This window comes from Pteropus medius, unplaced genomic scaffold, assembly GCF_902729225.1.
Source record: "Pteropus medius unplaced genomic scaffold, Ma_sr-lr_union100, whole genome shotgun sequence".
In the NCBI taxonomy this organism is placed as follows: domain Eukaryota; kingdom Metazoa; phylum Chordata; class Mammalia; order Chiroptera; family Pteropodidae; genus Pteropus; species Pteropus medius.
In genome coordinates, this window is record NW_024349804.1 from 10,650,139 (window position 1) to 10,669,247 (window position 19,109).

Below are 19,109 nucleotides of genomic sequence, written 5' to 3' on the forward strand. Positions count from 1 at the left end.
AAAAACAGGCTTTTAACAGCTTGATGTGTGAGTAACCGCTCCGAGCACTTCTAGTCACGTTATCACATCTGATCCTCATGGCAGTCCTGTGAGGTAGGTGCTCTCACTGTCCATTTGACAGAGGAGGCGGATGGGACATCTTGCCCTGGGTCTCACACCTAGAAAGCAAAGCCGTCGTCTGGTCCCAGAACCTGCGTCTTTGAGCGTCATTTCTCTACTCCTTTCTCTTTTACTTTTGTTCAGCACTTGGCGTTGACGGTATTTGGAAGTCAGAGCTCTCTTTTTAGTAAGAATGTGTCCGCACAGCCCTTCGTGGTTCGTGTAGCCCTCAGAGTCACCGGTTTCCAACAAACTTATTATGAGGACATATGGGAGAAAAACACCAAATCGAAGAAACCGTGACAAGTGAGCTCAGAGTCGAAAGGAAAAGCCGCCAGCGGCAAATGCTGCTCTGAGGTCTGGCCCCAGGAGGACAAGACGGGGTGGAGGCCACACATCTGTGCCACGGCCCACTCCTCTCTGGTGTGTGGCAGTCTTCCTGCTGATGCTGTAGATAATTCCGCATTTAAAAGCTCGCTATGCTGTTTTAAAAAAAAACCTAAAACGGGTAACTCGATATTAAATGGCCGTCGTATTTATTGTGTCAAGTTAATAATGCTGAGTCTTTTCTGTTTTCGAGGACCCTCCTAAGTCATCTGGAAGAACGTCGTTGGTGTCCGGTCCTGGGAGGGGGCTGCAGGGCGCTGGTATCTGGCGCAGTGAGTTTGGAAGGCGGGGACGTTCGAGTTAGCAGTGTCCTGCGCTTTATCTGCAGTGTCGTCATCAGCCCCCTGGGCAGTAATTTGCCAGGAGGAGCCCGATGGTTGTGCAGGGATGTGAGCCAGATAGAGGAAGTGGGGGGTGGGGGGAGCAGGAGCCCCCACTCAGCTGTGCCTGCTGCGGCCACATGTAAGTGCAGCATCCCAGCCACCTTAGTCCTTCTATGCCACGTGGCTGTTTCCTTCCGACTCATATCTGAGACCTCTTCCCGACCCAGCCCGCCCGCCGCCCCGACAAGCCACACAAGTTGCAAAGGCCGAAGAGAACGGTGTCTGGTGGTTGTAAAGAAGCCTGACACCTTTTTCACGCGGACTAAGAGAAGGGCCGACGTGGAAACACCGCATCGATTTGAGCGTGGCTTAGAAGCCGAGAAGGTAGTTCCCAGCAGGTGGCATAATTCGGTCATGGCCTGGACCTTTGCTAATCACAGCCTCACGCTTCATACTGACACTTGCTCCTTTGGGTTCTTAATTCGAAAGTCACCGTTGAGAGAGTCACGGAAGCCTCTCCAAAGAGACTGCGCTCCCCGGGCGCCAGAGGTGGCCTGGTTCATTGTCGTGGTCCATTCCCTCCGTCAGGATGCCCTCCACTTGCTCAGGCACGTCATCTTATCGTCCACTGCCTTAGATGTTAGGTCTTCGGTTTTAAGGGAAGTTTTGAAAGGACTTGGAAAGAAACTGGCAAAACCGCCTCCTGTGGCTTTCGAAGGATCCTGGAGGCTTGGAAAGGTGCTGGAAAGCTGGAAGACGTACGAAGAGCATCTTGGTTCGGATGATGCTTCCCACAGAGGACTCGCGTTACATGATCTGAGAGTTTCTTAGGATTGGTGTGTAAGGAGTGCAGGTTGTGCCAGGCAAGCGAGCTGCTCCTTTTCTTTCCCGTGTTTTGTTTCTCGTCCCTCCACGCCCCGCCCCCCGCATGTCCCCCGTAACAAGGAGGATCGTGAGGCTGGTAGATGAGATGGACGTACTGTTCTGCAGGTCTCTGGACATAATTGAGAACTAAGGACTGGGCAAGAGAAGAGATTAATAGTTAGTCTATCGCGAAGGATTCAGTTGCTTGCAGCTCCAGAGTCAGGATATACGAAAGTTATAAGGAGGCCGGTTTCACTTTGATTTAAGGGTAACTTTCTTGACAATGAGGACTATGTGGCAGCTGCCTGGAGAGGGGAGTTTTATTTGTGGCAATGTTAGAGCATCAGCTGCATGATCGACGGGTGAAAATGTTGTAAAGGGTTTAACTGTTGCCGGAAGTTTCAACCAGTGGCTTTCATTAGACTTACACGGCGCGCTTTTGGAAGCCACACACATCTTTTCCCCCCGAGATTCAGACTCACCGGCCTTGGGAGGAAGCCCAGGAATGGCCACTGCAGGTGTGATTCTCCAGGTTCAGGAACCACCTGGCCAGGTCCTCTGTAGAGCACGCTTCGGCCCCTCCATTCCCTGGGCCTGTGCTTTTCTCAGGTTCTGGGTGTGGCCATTGTTCTCTCCGTTTTAAAGGATGCTGTTAAATGCTGTTGTGAACACGTCGAGGATAGTAGCCTTCGTGGATGGTAAAAAGCCTGTGATTTCAGGGCTCGGCAGTGTCAGACCTGGCTCAGGTGTCATCTAGGTGAGCAAACGGGTGGCTCGAAGGCACTCGATCGTAGCAGAAGTCTGGGCGTCATTCTGACCCCCTTCACTAAAGCCAGTTTGCAAATCTGGAAAGTAAAGAGTGTGTCAGCTTCCAGTGACTGCTCTGCAGGTCCCACCTGTCGGATGCACCAGGAGTGCGGTGGAGAATCAGAGTCCTCGTTCTGGCTTCCCCAGTTGGCCAGTTAGGTGTCCGTGGGTCCCGTGCTAGGTATGCGGGCCCCTTGCCTAGGTATGCGTTTGAACACTGAGGGGACTGGCAGCACCTTCCAGCCCCCCAGGGCCTCTTCCCACCTGATGTCTAAGGACTATACGCACTTAGGGTAGAGCGAGTCTATGTCTCTCGCTGCCACCGGGGTCAACTGCATGCTCTGGAAAGGAGATAACGTCTTTTGCAAAAGCGACGTAGGGAAGGACCACACTGCAAAAGGAACTAAAGTTTGGTGTCAGGTGAGGTAGAGAAGCCCATACAGCCCAGTTCTCAAGAGGCGGGAGTACCCGGATGGCACTGTTAAGACTGTGTGTGCAAACGGCCACCAGGAAACGAAGTACACATCCGGCCGGATGCGCGTCAAGGACAAGGACGGCAACGTGCTGCTGGACACGAACGTGTAGGACCGCGGTGTGTGATCGTGGAGCAACACTAACTTGATTTTCTTGTTAAAAATGTACACTTCTTGTGGATTCTGTGGTTTAATTTATATTTACTGTGCGTGTGTGCTTATGGCAAAGATTACACTTGGATTATAAAATAAAATTTATAGCTTTTTAGGAAAAAAAAAAAACCTCCCAAAAATGCTTCCCAGAAACGCTTGTGAAGGGCAGGCTTCGTGCCGGTCCTGACTTTGCAGCCGCTGCTTCTCTTGACCGACCTGGCAGGGAGACGGGCTGCCCGGGGCGGCCCATCGGCCTCGTTTGCTGCGGCTGCCGCCTCGGCCGCTGCCGGCAGGAAGCTGCGTCAGGGCCCTGAGGTGACCGGGCGCCTTCGTGCCTCTCCACACGTAGAGGAGCACTTGAAAACGTCACAAGTGTCCCCTTACGCTCCTTAGTGTGGGTCGTCGTGGCAGCCCTGTGGGGGATGTCGGTCGGGTGACTGTCCTTAATTCCAGTTGCCAGATGAAAAAAATTGAAGCTCAAAAGGTCTAAGTGGGTTTTTTTTTAGGTCATAAAAGAAAGGCTTTTAACAGATCCCAAACTAGAACGGTTTTTGCAGCTCTCGATTCTGTGTATTATGAAAAACAGTATTGAAAGATAATCAACTCTTCGTATGTAAAAAGTAGTCAGTGTCACACATAGCGTGGTACTTGCCCCAGTAGACGTTTGTGCCTCTCCTGCCGCAGTCTGAGCCCCCTCCGTGCCCCACCTGGGTCTCCCTGCTGCCCTCGTCCCGCCCTCCGGCGCTCGTGCTCACAGGGGCGGAGGCCGTGGCTGAAATGATCGGCAGATCTTGGCGTGCCGGCGCTCTGCTCTGTGCCTGGTTCTCTCATGCGCAGGATGTGCTGTGATGCGGCCTCCTAGACCCTCCCCTGATCAGCCCGCCCTCCCCCTGGCTGCCATTCTCTCCTCTCCCACCTGCCCCCGGCCCCTTCCTCTTCCTCGTCCAGACCCACTCCCCAGACCTCTGTCTTCTCCCAGACAGCAGGGCTCTGCCCGGCCATCGTGCCGACGTGTCAGCTTTCCTGGCTGGCCCGGCCTCCATGCCCCAGCCCTACATCGTCGTCATAGTTACCCCCACCCCTAGTCCCCTCGTTGCTATTTTGCTCCCAGTGACCATCTGACAGGTGTGCGACCTGCCCCGTGCCCGCATGCCTGCATGAGGGTGAGGACTGATGTGCTTTTGGTCACCGCCCTACAGCACGGTGCCCGTGCAGGATAGATGCTCAGGCAGATGTTGACGGAACGAGTCTTTGTTTACGTAAAACCGTCAGTATTGACTTTGTGGAAGCAAACGGAGAGAGAGAGAGTTGGGATCCGAGCCGATCCTTAGCTGTAATATAGGAGCAAGTGGCCACCTGAGCCGAAGCTCGGGCTCCGCCGCTTGATTGTGTGTGTGAAAATCGAAACGACACCCTCCTGTACTGTTAGGCTGACACGGACTTGAGCCTGCAGAATTGCTAGGGTGCGCTCGGATGCTTAAAAACCACCGTCACCGATCAGAGGCTCTTCTGAGACTGCTGATTTCCTTGCTCCTGGTCCGGTTGTGGTTGGTCTGAAGGATGAGTTGTAGGGGACTGAGTCTGAAAATATTTTCAGTTAGGCTTGTCATTTGCCAGCTGTGTCGTATCCTGTGTTATTAGCAGCGTGTGTCTTATGACACTATGTCGAGATTTAGCATAAATTCCCACGCTCATTGAAACATAGGGTACGTTTGGAAATAGCTAACCCTTAAGTTCACATGTTCATCATGCTTTATGGTTTCTTTTTTTTTTCCCCCTTTAGTGTTGTCCGGAGTATCCAAGCATTGGAAACAGTCATATTGGGGGACCATGAACGGCCTACGGTGGTGTACACAAACATAATTAATATGCTCTCGGGGCGTAAGTCCGTCTCCGCCAACTGCAGAGCCTACTGAAGGATGGCGCCGCAGGCTTCGGCCATGTGAGGTCTGTCTCAGTCCCAGCGGACTCTGTTTAGAAATGCAGATAAAGAAGATGAAGGACATCGGGCAGCAGCTGTTGACTCCGCAGGTGAACGATGGACGTACCTCTCTGACCATGTCGCCCAGGCAGCCCAGTGCCGACAGAGCGACTCGGCCGGACGGGCAGGATGCTCAGACTCTCTTGTATCAAGGCTCAGAGGCAGAGGCTGCCGCGATGCCCACCGCTACGTGCGTCAAGTGCAAGAGCGTGCACAGGGTCCCCCTTCGGGACTTGAGAAAGGGTCCTGGGCAGAGCCCAGCGGAAGACAGGTATGTGTGCTTCCCCTGCAGCCTCGGCGGGGCGCCCCCCAGCTTTCACTTTGGGAACGGCGACCCCAGCGCTGCGCAGGTGGGGAACAAAACGGAGACCGTCTCAAGTGCGGTCAACAAGTTCAAGGTAAGGAACTTCAAGCCCGGCAAGTACTACTGTGACAAATGCCGATTTTCCACAAAGGACCCTCTGCAGTACAAGAAGCACACGCTCCAGCACGAAGAGATCAGGTTCATTTGCTCCCACTGCAGCTACGTGTCCTACACCAAAGGGGAGTTCCAGAGGCACCTGGTGAAGCACACGGGCATCTTCCCATACCAGTGCGAGTACTGTGACTATGGCGCCATCCGGAACGACTACATCGTCAAGCACAGGAAGAGAGTCCATGAGCGGGCTGGCGGGAAGCGGCCGCCCAAGACGGCCGCCAGGCTGGAGCCGAAGAGAGCGGGCGCGTCGAGGCAGAGCGCGGAGCTCCCGAGGGCCTGCGACCCGGGCCTGGTGCCGCACGGCAAGCTGTCGGACCAGCTCTCGAGGTTCTCCCTCCACACCGACAGAGACCGGACGCGCACCCTCGCGCTGCCACCCGAGGCGAAGGGCCACCAGAGAGACGTGGTGTGCGTCCCAGACAAGGCCACCCTGCTGGAGCCGAGCGCGGTGTCTGTGCTGGAGAACAAAAGCGTGGAGGTGGAGGTGCTGTCCCCCGCCGAGGAGCCCGTGCAGCCGGGGATGCCGCTCACCGTCGTGGCCCCCGCCGAGCTGGTCGTCCCCGCCCACTGCCTGGCACAGCTGATAGACGTCAAGGTTGTCAACGGGACGCAGCAGCTCGTTCTGAAACTCTTTCCCCTGGAGGAAAACAGCTGCCTGGAGGCCGGCGGGGGCGATGCAGGTCGAGCCCAGCGGATGGCCAGGGAGAAGGGCCCGAGCGAGCAGGAAAAAGCGGTGTCTGCGGATCGGACAAAGCCGCGGACCGTGGAAGGGAGCGTCGGAGACTCCGGGGGCGCCGGGCATCTTCAGCCAGCCGTGCAGAGACAGCTGAAGAGCGTGAAGTGGGTGAGGTCGTACGACTTTTTCATGTCGAATTCCGGCGTGCGCAGCTCTGGGGAGCCCCTTCTCGCCTCCGACAGGGCCGAGGATGCGCAGAGAAGAAGTCACATGTTTCCGCACAGAACGGCCCTGCCCCCCGCCGCCTTGAAAGGTCACTCTCCGTCATCTGGAGAGAAAAGCAGCGTCTTGTGTGGTCTCGGCGCTGCCTCAAACCCGTGTCCGTACAAAGCCGCCGTCTCTTTCACTGAAGACGGAAGACACCTGCACAGGGACCCACAGCGGTTACTTCCTCTTGCTGCGTCTCCCGCTGCCATCTCCTACCCAGGAGAAAAGGGCTCGTTGCCCATGAGCAAAAGTGACCTGGAATCCCGAAGCGAGATCAGCATTCCGGTGACAATGGTTCCGTCTACCAGGAAGCTGAAAGCCAGCCAGGCGGAGGACCACACGGCTGTTTCAAACCTAGGCCAGATTTCCGCTCAACATAAAAGCGAGTATTTACACATAAACATAACAGGGGACAGAATGAGGTCTCAGCAGCCTGGCCACAGACCTCTGGAGGTCAAGAATGTGGAAAAGACCGGCGACTCTTTCGAGGGCCCGGTCATCTCGTCCGTCTTTTCTCTGAGCTCCGGATCTGAGGACGTCCCCGAGGGCGTTAAGTGGAATAGCTCGACGTCCAAAATAAAGTCCATCGAACTCTTGCGCAGGAAGATAGCTCAGTTAATCGAGTCCTGTGGCAGGCCCTCCTCCCTGGCCGCAAACAGTGCCCATCGCCGCCCTGTAGGGCCGGCATCGAAGCTGACGCCGAAAGCTGCCCCCGAGGGTGTTCAGGAAATTAACGTGGCTTTTGCTGGCGCTGGCTATTCCCGGGGTTCGCTCCCCAAACCTCAGGATGGTGGTGGTGTCAGTGCCCAGCGTACCCATCAGCAGATGTACCCCCAGTTCGTAGAAGGCAGCAGTGGGAAAGCTGACAGCCGAGGAAACCGGAAGGCTCCGGTTGCCACTCCAGTGTTGATCCCCAAGGGGGCAGTGTTGAGGCTCCTCAATTCCTCCAAGGATGCCCGCATCATAGAGGCTACTTGTGAAGCGCCTGTCAGCATCCCTTGCGCTGAGACTCGGTTAATAAAACCCATTCCGTTCTGCCCAGTGAAACAGACAGACTCAGACCTACAGCCTCTGACAAGTGAGCGGAGGCCCATAGACGCGTCCCATAACATTGACACGCCTCAACGGCCTAAACCAAGAAAAGAGAGTGTGGTTTGCAGCAGCGCCCCGAAAAGAACCAGCCCCCTGTACGGGCAGCAAGGAAGCAGCGAGTTGAGTAAGCAAGGGAGACTGCTTTCCAGAAGTCTTTCCCTGAGTAAAAATAAAACCAGACAAGTAAGCTCGACCAAGAAGAGAAGCAAAATCCAGGCAGATCCCATCCGCTGTTTCAAGGACCCTTCGATTTTTCAGGTCGCTAGACAGCTCCGGCTGATAGCGGCCAAACCGGACCAGCTGATTAAATGCCCCCGTCGGAACCAGCCCGTCATAGTGCTCAACCATCCCGACGTGGACTCGCCAGAGGTGACCAACGTGATGAAGGTGATCAACAAGTACAAAGGCAACGTCCTCAAAGTCGTCTTATCAGAGAGGACCAGGTGTCAGCTAGGCATCAGACGCCATCACGTGCGGCTGACCTACCAGAACGCGGAGGAGGCCCGTCACCTCAAGAGGCAGATGATGCTGAAGATGAAACTGAAGAAGGTGCATAAGAACAACTACCAGGTGGTGGACCCCTCGCCCGACGATTCACAGTGCATATTTAAGTGCTGGTTCTGCGGGCGGCTGTACGAGGACCAGGAAGAGTGGATGAGTCACGGCCAGCGACATCTCATAGAAGCGACCAGAGACTGGGACGTTCTTTCTTCCAGGGGGAAATAAGTTAAAAATTGGCATTTGAAGCAAAAATGATGTGAGTTTGTTTTTGTTTTTGTTTTTTGTTTTTTTAACGTTTATTCTGGTTTGGGTTGGGATTTTTCTCTCCCCTCCCTGACCCTAGAGGAACAAAACAGATTGTAGGAAATGGGAGGATGGCTCTTTAGACCCCTCATAGGAGCGATGGGACCCAGGAGTCCGGCGTGACGCGAGACCTGTGACTGGAACTTGGAAGGTGTGTGAAGCCCCCGAGACTGTGCGCACAGTTTCACGAATCTGCGTTTTTCTGGAGAGAGGTGGAGCTCTCAGCAGATTGTCAGTAGGACCTGAGGCTTGTCCTTGTTCAGGGTCCTTTTTGTTCAGGGTCCTTTTATTCTGAGCAGACACAGAACCTTGTGATGCACACCGAGGGCGAGGCAAGAGTGTTCTACACCTGCTCCTTAGGTAACCAAGGGCTACTGAAGAGTGATACCCCTGTTTGGGCGTGCATGTCCACTGTTCTTGGCCTTGACTGGTCTCCTGAGTATTTGGTACATAATGGGAATTATATTTTCTGCTGTTATCTTAGATTTGGTTCTAGAAAAGCAGCCATTCTTTTAACCCCTATTCCCCCTTAATAGTTCTAAGTGTTTTTTGTAGCACAGAAAGCTGTGCGCTTTTTTTTTTTTGGCTGTTTTAAAAAATGATTCCGAGGATTTGCCTGAATTTGCTACTTCAGCAGAGGTGTTAGGAGAGAAAGAAAACATTTTCAAGCTTTTGCGTTCTTTTTAAATGTCTCTATGACAATTGGGGAGGGAACGTGCCTTTTTGCAAAATGAAAGAAACTGATCACAGGGGGAAAATGTCTCAAATTAAGTCTCCTGTTTGCCCTCACCGCTCTCATAAACAAAATGACCAGTTGAAGATGTGAATGACCAGGTTTTTTCCAACTAGGTAGAACTTGGGAAGATATTTCAAGGTCAGGTGGTAAGCAAGCACACCTGCGACTTTAATGTGGCTGAGTTTTCATGGGGGGAACTCATCGGAGGCCGCAGCCGACCGCTGCACGCTCTCCCCATCACTTAGGGCTTGGCCCGCAGATGCTGCCCTCCCAGCTCACAGCCTGCTGTCCCTTTGCGGTTTTTCTGGACAGGCTCTCCCGCGGGAGGAGGCAGCTGGCCTCGGACTCACGTGTGCGCACATCAGAAAAAGCCGTGCGGCTTCCGGGGCAGGCGGCCGGATTGGCCCGTGCGGCTCCAACTGGGCTTTCCTCTTCACCTGCCCACTTAACTGGGTACCGGCCGTCACCTCCGACACAAGTGGCTTGGCCACAAGGCAGCCCCGACCCCTGTGTCTGCCTCCCTGTGGGGACTGCTGCTTCCTCAAGGGATGTGTTGGCGTAGGGAACGAAATGGGGGCGTTACCTCTGAAAAAGACTCGAGTGAGATCTCCGTTGCGTTGGGTAGTCAGAGACTTGATTTTTTTTTTTTCCACGTGAGAAAGTGTTAGATCATAGATGATCCTCGGACAGGTGGGATTGCAGTTCTTCGCAGGCGATTCTCATTACAGGTCGTATTTCTTCTGTGTGATCCACACGTGAGCATTCAGTCGATTAATTGGTTGATTTTTATTGAAATTTAGAATTCGGATTTTTATATGTGTATATACGTATGCGTACACATATAAATATTTTTTACCATATGAAAACCGCAGTAGCTGATTTTCTGATTTCTTATTTTGTAATGGAGTTATGTGGGCTAGGAAAAAAATATTAAATGTTTTATATTCTAGAAAATTTATTTTTGAAGTACCTTTTTCTAGTGGTCTGATCTCACTCAGAAAACGGAAGCACAGTAAGCGGTGGGCCTGCTTCGTGAGAACAAAGAGGAGTAGAAGCCCCTGTTGGACATTTCGTGACACTGCTTGGTCCCCGTGCATTTCTAGTCGGTGCTTTTTTGGGGGGAAATGGCGTTTGTGGACTTCGCCGCAGACAGGAGAGCATTCTGAAGTTTTATCCATTTTTTTTTTTTCTCTTATACCTCACTACTGAGTAGCATCTTTCCCGAAAGGTTTGTCCTGACCTTTTAGGAAAGAATGACCACGAATCACATCGGAGCGTTAAGTGTCAAACATAAAATATTTACATTTTGCAGCATCAGCTGTTTTTCAAGTATTACCCACGAGTACAGAGCTAACTTTTGTGAGGAGATGATGCAGCTAAGCTTTGGGGGGGGTTTCAGAACCACAGTCCCTGTGAAGGGGTTAAGAGCGTTCCTGGGAGTCATGAAAAATGAGAAAGGAAAAACGAGCAGCCTCCCCCACGTAAAGAGCTCTGGGAAATCGCTTGTTAACATGTAGGCGAGCGTCACGAAACGGGCGTGTCATTTCTAACAGCTGGAGGTGGCAGCAGCGGAACTGGGCTCTCTGTGCCCTTTCTTACCTCGAAGGACCTCTACTCACAAAGTTTTATCAAGAGTACTAATAGAATCATTTTACACTTATTTTTTAAAGTCGATTTTCTTTTGGGGATCAGAAGTGAGATAACCTCATTATATTTATGATATGGCAACGTGTTTTTAAATGACTCGAAGTAGACTCTTAACAGATTATATTTTACTCAAATGTTTATCCCCACCCCCAGACAATTTAGTGAGTCCCTCTTACGGGCCAAGTGCCGTCTGTCAAACTAAACAGTGTGTTAACCCTCAAAAGCTCCATCCGTCTTTCTCGAGGACATGCTGTAGAGACCGTCCCAGAAAATGAAGATGCGATGATACTGCTCGGCCTTTGGATTAACTATTTGAATCTGTCAGCGTCAACGTGAGCAAAAAATGGAACGCTGCATAACATGTTTTAAGCATTATTATAAGTCCTGCATTAACAGTTCGTGTGTCTGCTGCTCTGTTTTTGAAACACGTTTGTATATAGATATAGAAGTTGGAGTAAATTTTGTTAAATAAAGTAACTAAAATTTTCTCTGCCCTTTCATTTCAAATGTTAAGCAGGGTGGCAGTTACACAACCTGTCTTGTACATTTCTGAACCACATGAGGTCAAGGCAGCCTCGTTGAACACAACACAACACAGGTGCTTTGAATGCCACCGGGATATATTTTGAATTAGATGCGCTGCTGTTTATGCACGGGAACCCTGCAATGAGGCCAGGTTTTTCTGCTTCGGCTGAAATCCGCAAGAGATGCTGGTTTGGGCAGCAGGGTCCCTTTTCGTGCCATGGTCAGTGGCCTCTTAGGATGTACAGGGCACCTGACCTGCCCTCCACGTGCAGCCTGTCAGCTGGGAGGGGGGCCTGGGCGGGACGAGCCTCCCGGACCACGTGCGTGTAGCTGCGCGGCTGATGCCATCTGTCCTCATGTGACTGATCCCACATGTTTGGGAGGGAGGAGTAAGATTTGGAGAGGGCTGACTTACCCCGTATCATCCCGGCGTCCACGGAGTCCAAAAGGGAAAAGAAGAGAATTGGCCTCCAGAAGAAGATTGGCAAACCCCGAGGACAAGACGACGCGACTTGCTTAAATTCAGCAACTGGGCTGGTGGTTAGCTGAGCTGCAACGAGTCACTATCCTCTAAGCCTACAGAGGGCGTAAAGTTATCACCTTTGGTTATGTAGGGAAGAGTAACGATCAAATCGGGCAGTGCAGGGTTTGCATTAGGCCAGGACTGCCCAGGGCTGGCTACAGGGTGAACGGGAAAGGGGCTGGGGCAGAAACTGACTGCAAGGCCGTAAAGGCAGGAAGTGGCAGTCACTCATCCACATTTGATTAGGACAGAAGCTTAAGCTCAGAGATTAACGTCACCTGATTCACCAAGTTTACATGCAGATGAGTGAAATAATCTATAGGACAGTGTTTTGGCAGGAAGCACCATAGTGCCTCTCATCACTATAAGGCTCTTGGCAACACGTAAAGCCATGGGTTGCCACAGGTTACACTTGGCATCAGTTACCTTAAGTTCCAACTCGAATCAGACACACTAGTTGGGATGAGATACCGTGCTAAGGAATTTGGACTTACCCCAGAGCCGATAACTGCGAGCCACGTATGTAATCTCAGCTTTCCAATAATCACATTTAAAAGTAAAAAAACCAGGTGAAATTATATATGACCCAATACATCTAAAACGTTAAACATTTTCAATCAACAAAGTACTAAAATATTTCATGTCTACATAAGAAATACAAGTATTACAGTATTTTTAAATGAAGTTCAGAAATCTGGTATTTTAAACTTAACGGTATGTTTCTATTTTGGTGCTAAATTGTCACTTATAATGGGACTGTACTCCCACATAAAACGAGTCGTGTGGAATTTTAGATTGCTTGTTTTTAAATTTAAAAGTCAGTCCTTGAGTCACCCCGCCCACGTTTGACGTGTCCGTGACCACGTGTGTCTACTGGCTGCCGTATTAAGCAGCACGAGGGGAGGCAGGTGTGTTGTAAATACCAGCTTTCCTCCTGAGCCTGATGCTGGAAAGATTGAATTTTATTTCTGCATCTCTGAAATTAGGGTAGACTCAGACCCACAGTCAGGGAATGCCAGTTCTGGGCCAGATTCTGTACCAATTGTCCAGCAATTCTATTTCTAGGTCTAATACCTTAAAGAAATTGTTACACCTGTGACAATTTGTGGTTATTTATTTTGCAACTCTAGTCAACCAAGCAAATGTTTATTTCTCACTCACACTGCACGTCAACAGGCTGTCAGGGGCCTGGTCTGATGGGGCTGTCTTGTCTTGGAGCTGTGGCATTGGAGCTGTGGCTTCTCCATCACTATAATGGGGGAATCGAGAAGGGTGGGTGCTGCACAGGCAGAGAGCCACACAGCACTTCCACTCACGGCCTGGCGCCCAGAAGAGGTCCCACGGCCCCCCAAAAAGGCTCTGCAGCCCCCGTCTTGGTGCACGGAAGAAGCATGTTCACCACTAACGCTCTCCAGCACCCTGGGTCAGAGGCTGCGTGCTGGGCGAGTATACATGGCAGTCACCTGTGTCAACGGCAGCTTGCGAAATGGTGACAGCCAGCTGAGCTGGTGAAGATGGGACAGACAGGATCTTCCACGTCGTCTGCTCTTGAAGAGGCAACGTGCTGTTCTCATTTTCGTTCCTCTGATTCCTTTTGCAAGTATTTATTGGACATTTTCGTTTTCTGTGTACGGCCTGTTGGCAGTTCGTCCATTTACTATTGATTTGTTTTAAACTTTTCAAAGGAAATATAAATATTCTTAAAAATCGATAAAATTTTTTTGGGGGGTTGGTGCTTTTTATGCTTCATTTTAGAAATCCTTTCCTACCTTCTAGGTCAAAACAATAGTCTTTTCTATTAAATTTAATATTAAAAACTTCAAATCGATAATGGACACAATAAAATACAAACGGTCAGTTATACACTTTGTAAAAATCTTTTTCAATAGAATCTGGGCCCAGTTTTTTTTTTTTAATACAAAAGAAATGCCTAAAGCATGTTAGTCATATGCTCACACGAGTCAGTCCCAGGTAACTTAGTTGTCCTAACGTCGATTTTTGTAGTGTGTGCTTTTTTCCCTGGATCTATGGATTTGTGTGTGTGTGTGTGTGTGTGGATCTATGGCTGGGTCTCTGTGCCGCTGCATTACGCTGTTTCTTGTAATTTTTCAGTTAATTCTAATAATACAGTTTACCAGCGACAGATGTATTTACAGAGTGGAGAGACTTCCCCTAGCAGATATTATGAAGCTACAGTAATGGCCTTGGCTGCTCTTGGCTCTTCATATGCATTTTTAAATCAGCTTGCCAATCCCTGTTGAGATTCTGATTGGAAGAACATCGAACTTACAGATGCATTTGGAGAAAACTGGCATCGAGGGGAATGAATATGTTACTACCATTTGGCCTAGTAATTGCTTTGAAAATGTAATAGAAATAAAATTGTGCTGGACCAATAATCTTTTATAATTTATTCCCATTATTTTGGAGGAAAAGACCTCATTTACAGTAACGAGAAAAACTCTAAGTTGCATGATCAACACCATGAAGGAAGAGAAAATTTTAGGCCATATCCCTTGCAAATAAGTTCAGCAAAATTGCCAAGTGCAAATTCACTTTTAAAAAGTCAGTTGAATTCGTAAACAGCAGCGGAAGTCGCTCTAAGAAGAATGCTCCTATTGCTTCTCTTTGACAATTTAATAAAAGTTCTAATGAAATACGGAATTAAAAATGGGCATCCTTGTGTTTCCTACATAAGCACAAGATTAGCGCGTCAGAGAAATCCATATTGGAAGAGACAGAAGGTTTCCTAGAGTTTCATGATTTTATTTAAGCATAACTTGTGCCATAGTTTCCAGATAATAGATTTTTAGAAGATATATTCTTATCGGCTTAAGGCAATTTCCTTTCATCCATAAGTTGCTCAGGCTTTTTCATAACTACATTTATGAAACTGATGTAACATATTTGAGTTCCCTTATAAACCCTAATGCAGTGTATTCCCTGAATAAATTTTTCTCATGTTAAATCTTACGTTCTTGGGATAAACCTTACTTCACCATGATCTGTTTGTTTATATGTATACACTGCTGAGTTTACAGATCTAATGTTAGAATCTTTATGTAAGTGACTGGGCCGTTACTGCCCTTACACCATTTTATTTTCAAGATATACTACTCTCATAGGTCGGCTCACTTTGTTTCTTCCTCCAGTGCAGGTTGTTTCAGAGAGCAGAGCTCAGCTGCTCCGTGAAGTGTTAAGCCAGCTCACCTGTAAAAAGATGTCGGACTTACATCTTGAGCAGAGGAGGAGAAGCGTGACTGGGGGAAGGGGGAAGCTGGAATGTCTCAAATACCAATTTGATTTCTAGGATTATATTTTTTTCAGGTTTTTTAAGTCAACTGTGCAACTCTATTCTGTTCGATTCTGTTTCCCTAGAAAAATAGAAACAATAATCACGTCTTTTGGATATTTACATGCAAGTAGGATGATGCATGTTATTTTGTGGGACACACAAATCCACATGTGATTGTGTGCATATGCTACATCTCCCATCTCAAATCAGTCAGTCGAGGGGGCAGTCACTTGGGTAGGTGTGCGCCAACAAGATTCTGAAAGCGAGACTCCATTCAGTCCATGAGCGTAGCCCGTAAAACCTCTAAAACCAGATTTCCTCGTCTCGGACATGAAGACGTGCCTGTGTGGATGAGGAACAGCTAGGAAGCAGACGGCGCTTGTCAGAGAATGAACCTTGATCAGGCCATAGCGAACCCTCTTGGCTGCCGCCATTATTGTCACGATGTCACATCTTCAGATGTTTCAGAGGATACCAGTCATTCATTTTCCACAGCCCCAGTGCCTAATCCGGACTATCCCACTGGCATTACTGGGGCATGCCTAGTCTAGACCGCACTGGGGGGTATGCTCATCTTTGGGGGACCTAGGATCCCAGATAAAAAGCCCATTATACAGAGCTGTCCAATAGCAACACTGAGCCTATACTAGTCAGAATAATGACGAAACTCTAATTTGTAGTGGCTGAAATTTAGCAGAGATTTACGTGTCCTCATGTGCGGTTCGCTGCAGGCTGGGCAGGGCTCCCGCTGGCCTTGCTTCAGGGACTCCACAGTACAGAACATAGAAGAGAGGGTCCGCTCTTAATGGCCTGAGCCAGGAAGTGACGCATGCCACGTCCCCAACGGTCCTTCAGCCGGAATTAGTTCAACATCTTCAACGGCAAGGGAGGTCAGGAAACGTAGGGGCGAACGCCCAACGCTCGCAATCAGCAGCTCACCCGAATGACTGAGTGAGCGCCACGACCTCGCTGGGCCTCAGCGCACACAGTGTCGCACTCAGCTTCACCGCATCGGCAGTGCCCGAGTCTCTGGTCCCGTCGCCAGCCTCCTGAACCAGAACCGGCAGCTCTGGGAGACCCGCATGCGGGTCGGAGAAGCCAGCTGGCCTAGCACACTGCTTCGGCGTCCGTCCCTTCATCGGGCTGATTCTTTTGTTTCCTTTCTGGAGAACACCTGCTCTGATTGTCTCATGCGCCCCACACCCATCTTGAGGTTAGGGATTAGATGTTGCCATGGCACTGCTCTTAGCCTTAGAAAATGAAAGGGGGGCGGAGGGGCGGACTACTCGCGATCCGGTGGGGAAGACACGTTCTGCTATCAGAGAAAGCAGCATATGCAGAGCCCCGGGTTATAATTACTGGCAACGTGAACCAGGGCAAAGGGAAGAGAGGGGCGAGCAGGAAGGGAGATGGTAGAGGGCTGGAGGAGTGTGTCCTCGGGCTGGACAAGCTGGACCTTGACTCACAGAAATCCAGTTTGAAAAGATGCAAACCAACATGTTAGTGCGGTCCAGTCGGTGAGGGAGGAGCTTGCTCAGATGTCGTCTGTTGACGACGGAACACCTGCTTGGGGTGGCTGTCATTTCATGGCCCGCTTATAAGGTAGCTGGGGCCAAGGGCGGGACGTCTCAGAGCTTCGTGCACAGAAAGCTCGTGACTTACACTCTAAAGTTTGAGGAGCGCTGGTTTGCTGGGCATAGAAGTCACAAAGGATCTGAGTAAAACAGATTCTGATTCAAGAAGCACGATGTCACCCATGCTGCCATTCCAGGGACCGCCCTTTGAAGTCTTAAAGTCCTTTCATAAAAACAGGTCAAGCAGTAGCTGCTAGGGAGAGGCGTCGAGAGCCTTGCTACTCAAATGTTCTTCTGTGAACTGACGATCGAAAGCACTTGTGTATTTAACTTTGTAATTGACCCTTTTGAGCCCAATATATCCAACCGTAAACTTTTCAGTCTTGCCTCAAAAACTAAAGGGTAAATAGTGAATCCGATTGTGGGGGAGCCAGCTCTCATGCATCTCGATTCCTCTGACCAGGCTGATCCTAAAGCAGCTGAACCCCATCCTCCATATCCCTCCCTGCCATCGTCACCCCCGAGGGTTTGACAATGGTTATTTGAAGCGTAGACATGAATCACCTGGGGGTTTTGAATAAGATTTTATAACGAACCCCTGGAGAGCCCCACGCTGGTCTCATGGTTTTAACCATCACTAGGGTGTCCGGGCAGGTGCTTCTGGGCCGAGCAGGTGGCACTAAGGTCCCCATCTCCCACCTCACGCTTCAGCCAGAACCTGCTGTTCTTAATTTGTCTCGAAATTTGAGGAACAGAAGCAGTTTGACCCTTTAGAAAACTCTTCTAGCCTTGACTCTTTTAGAAATCAAAGCTGGCGAGTCGCTTCCTTTCTTCCTGCCTCAATGTTACACAAATCTGTCTTTTAAAGGGTTGTGTACTAAATGTAGAGAGAAAGGAAAGTTCTTTCCAGTTTTTATTCATTTTGAGTGGAAACTTTACTTAAAAAATCCATAAAGGAAATTTATGATTTAGAACTCAGATTCTCCAAAGATCATTGTTGGTGGTTATATTCACACAAACATTCACACAAACATTCTCTAAACCTGGCAGGTAGATCTGCATGCCCAAATACGGTTAGAACTGAGATTTGTAAAAGAGCTAAAAATTATAAAAAGCTTAGGTATAATATTTTAATGGAACATTTTAAGAGCAAAATACATTTTTAATCGGTAAAATGTGTTGAACTGAATAATAATGCTATTTATTACTATTATTATCATCAAGTAGAGCTGGAAGGGACCTTATTTCAGTACATCTAAACCATGTTCTCAAATGAACTTCCTGCTGCATACCACCTTCTAGAAGAAAGGCTGCTCTAAAGGCCAGGAAACCCAGGCAATTTGAAACAGAAGAACTGAATTTGGGGCAGCTGGTCTAGGGCTGACTTCATACCATTTAGAGCTGTGGTCCCCAACCTTTGTGGCACCAGGGACCGGTGCTCCTATGAGCGTCCTATAATGCCTCAGGATTTGAGGTGGAGCTGAAGCGGTGATGCCAGTGCTGGGGAGCGGCTGCAGATACAGATGAAGCTTCGCTCATTCACCCGCCGCTCACCTCTTGCTGTGCGGCCCGGTTCCTAACAGGCCACGGACCATGGACCAGTCTGTGGCCTGAGGGTTGGAGACCCCTGGTTTAGATGAAGCCTACGGGATGCGCTCAGCCCCACCTGAGCTATGGCTGTCCTTTCGGATTAAAGTTCTAGCCTACAGATTTGGCTCTGAAACAGTAAGAACAGGGACATCCATCAGCGTCTGGTCAGCCACATGGGAAAGACTTGCCTCTCTGCATGGGGGGCCTTAACCAAAGCTCAGACACTTCTCCCATAATCTCGGCCTCAGGCACCCTTTGCCAAGGGGATGGCTGCCCAGGCCCAGGCGGAGTAAGGTCAGCCACAGAGCATCACAGAGCTCCCGCTCACAAAGTCCTCATCAGCCTGATCAAGTCAAAGCAGGCACCACTGCCGAGCAGCGGACCACGAGCTCTGGGGCCCACCATCTGCTGGTGTATTAAAACGGGTGCTTACACCTGGCTAAACCCAAAACTTACATCTAGTTCCATGCTAATCTCATTCCTAGCCACCCGAACGTGTCTCTTGAAGCCCCAAGCCAATGGACCAGGATGCTAGCATTAGCAATCGGCCTTCCTAAAACCCTTTTGTCCACTCTCAAATTTGGAATCGACTGAGAGACGACACAGAAGCCAGACGGTGTTAAATGTGTCACCTTCATGCCTGACATGACTAGGTCGGAGCATGCAGCTCATGTGTGTGGTCACCACGGGCCTCCTGATAGTTCACGTCCGTATAGAGACCCGAAGCCTGGACACAGACCCGACTGGATGGACACGGGGCCAGTCTGCCCGTCAGTGCCCCGCCAGAGGAAGCAGGAGAGAGACCGCGTCCTGTG

At 50.0% G+C, this 19,109-nt stretch overlaps 1 protein-coding gene across 3 annotated transcripts in view; it reads left to right on the top strand.

The window, feature by feature from the left end:
• The window catches only part of ZNF518B (zinc finger protein 518B), a 17,991-nt gene extending 6,717 nt beyond the window's left edge, over window positions 1-11,274 (top strand). For all 3 annotated transcript variants that reach the window (XM_039838183.1, XM_039838184.1, XM_039838185.1), the window contains exon 2: window positions 4,890-11,274. In XM_039838183.1, the coding sequence (XP_039694117.1) occupies window positions 5,087-8,326 (3,240 nt within the window). In that variant the 5' untranslated portion in view covers window positions 4,890-5,086 and the 3' untranslated portion in view covers window positions 8,327-11,274. The remainder of the gene's footprint in view (window positions 1-4,889) is intronic.
• Window positions 11,275-19,109: the final 7,835 nt, after the last annotated feature.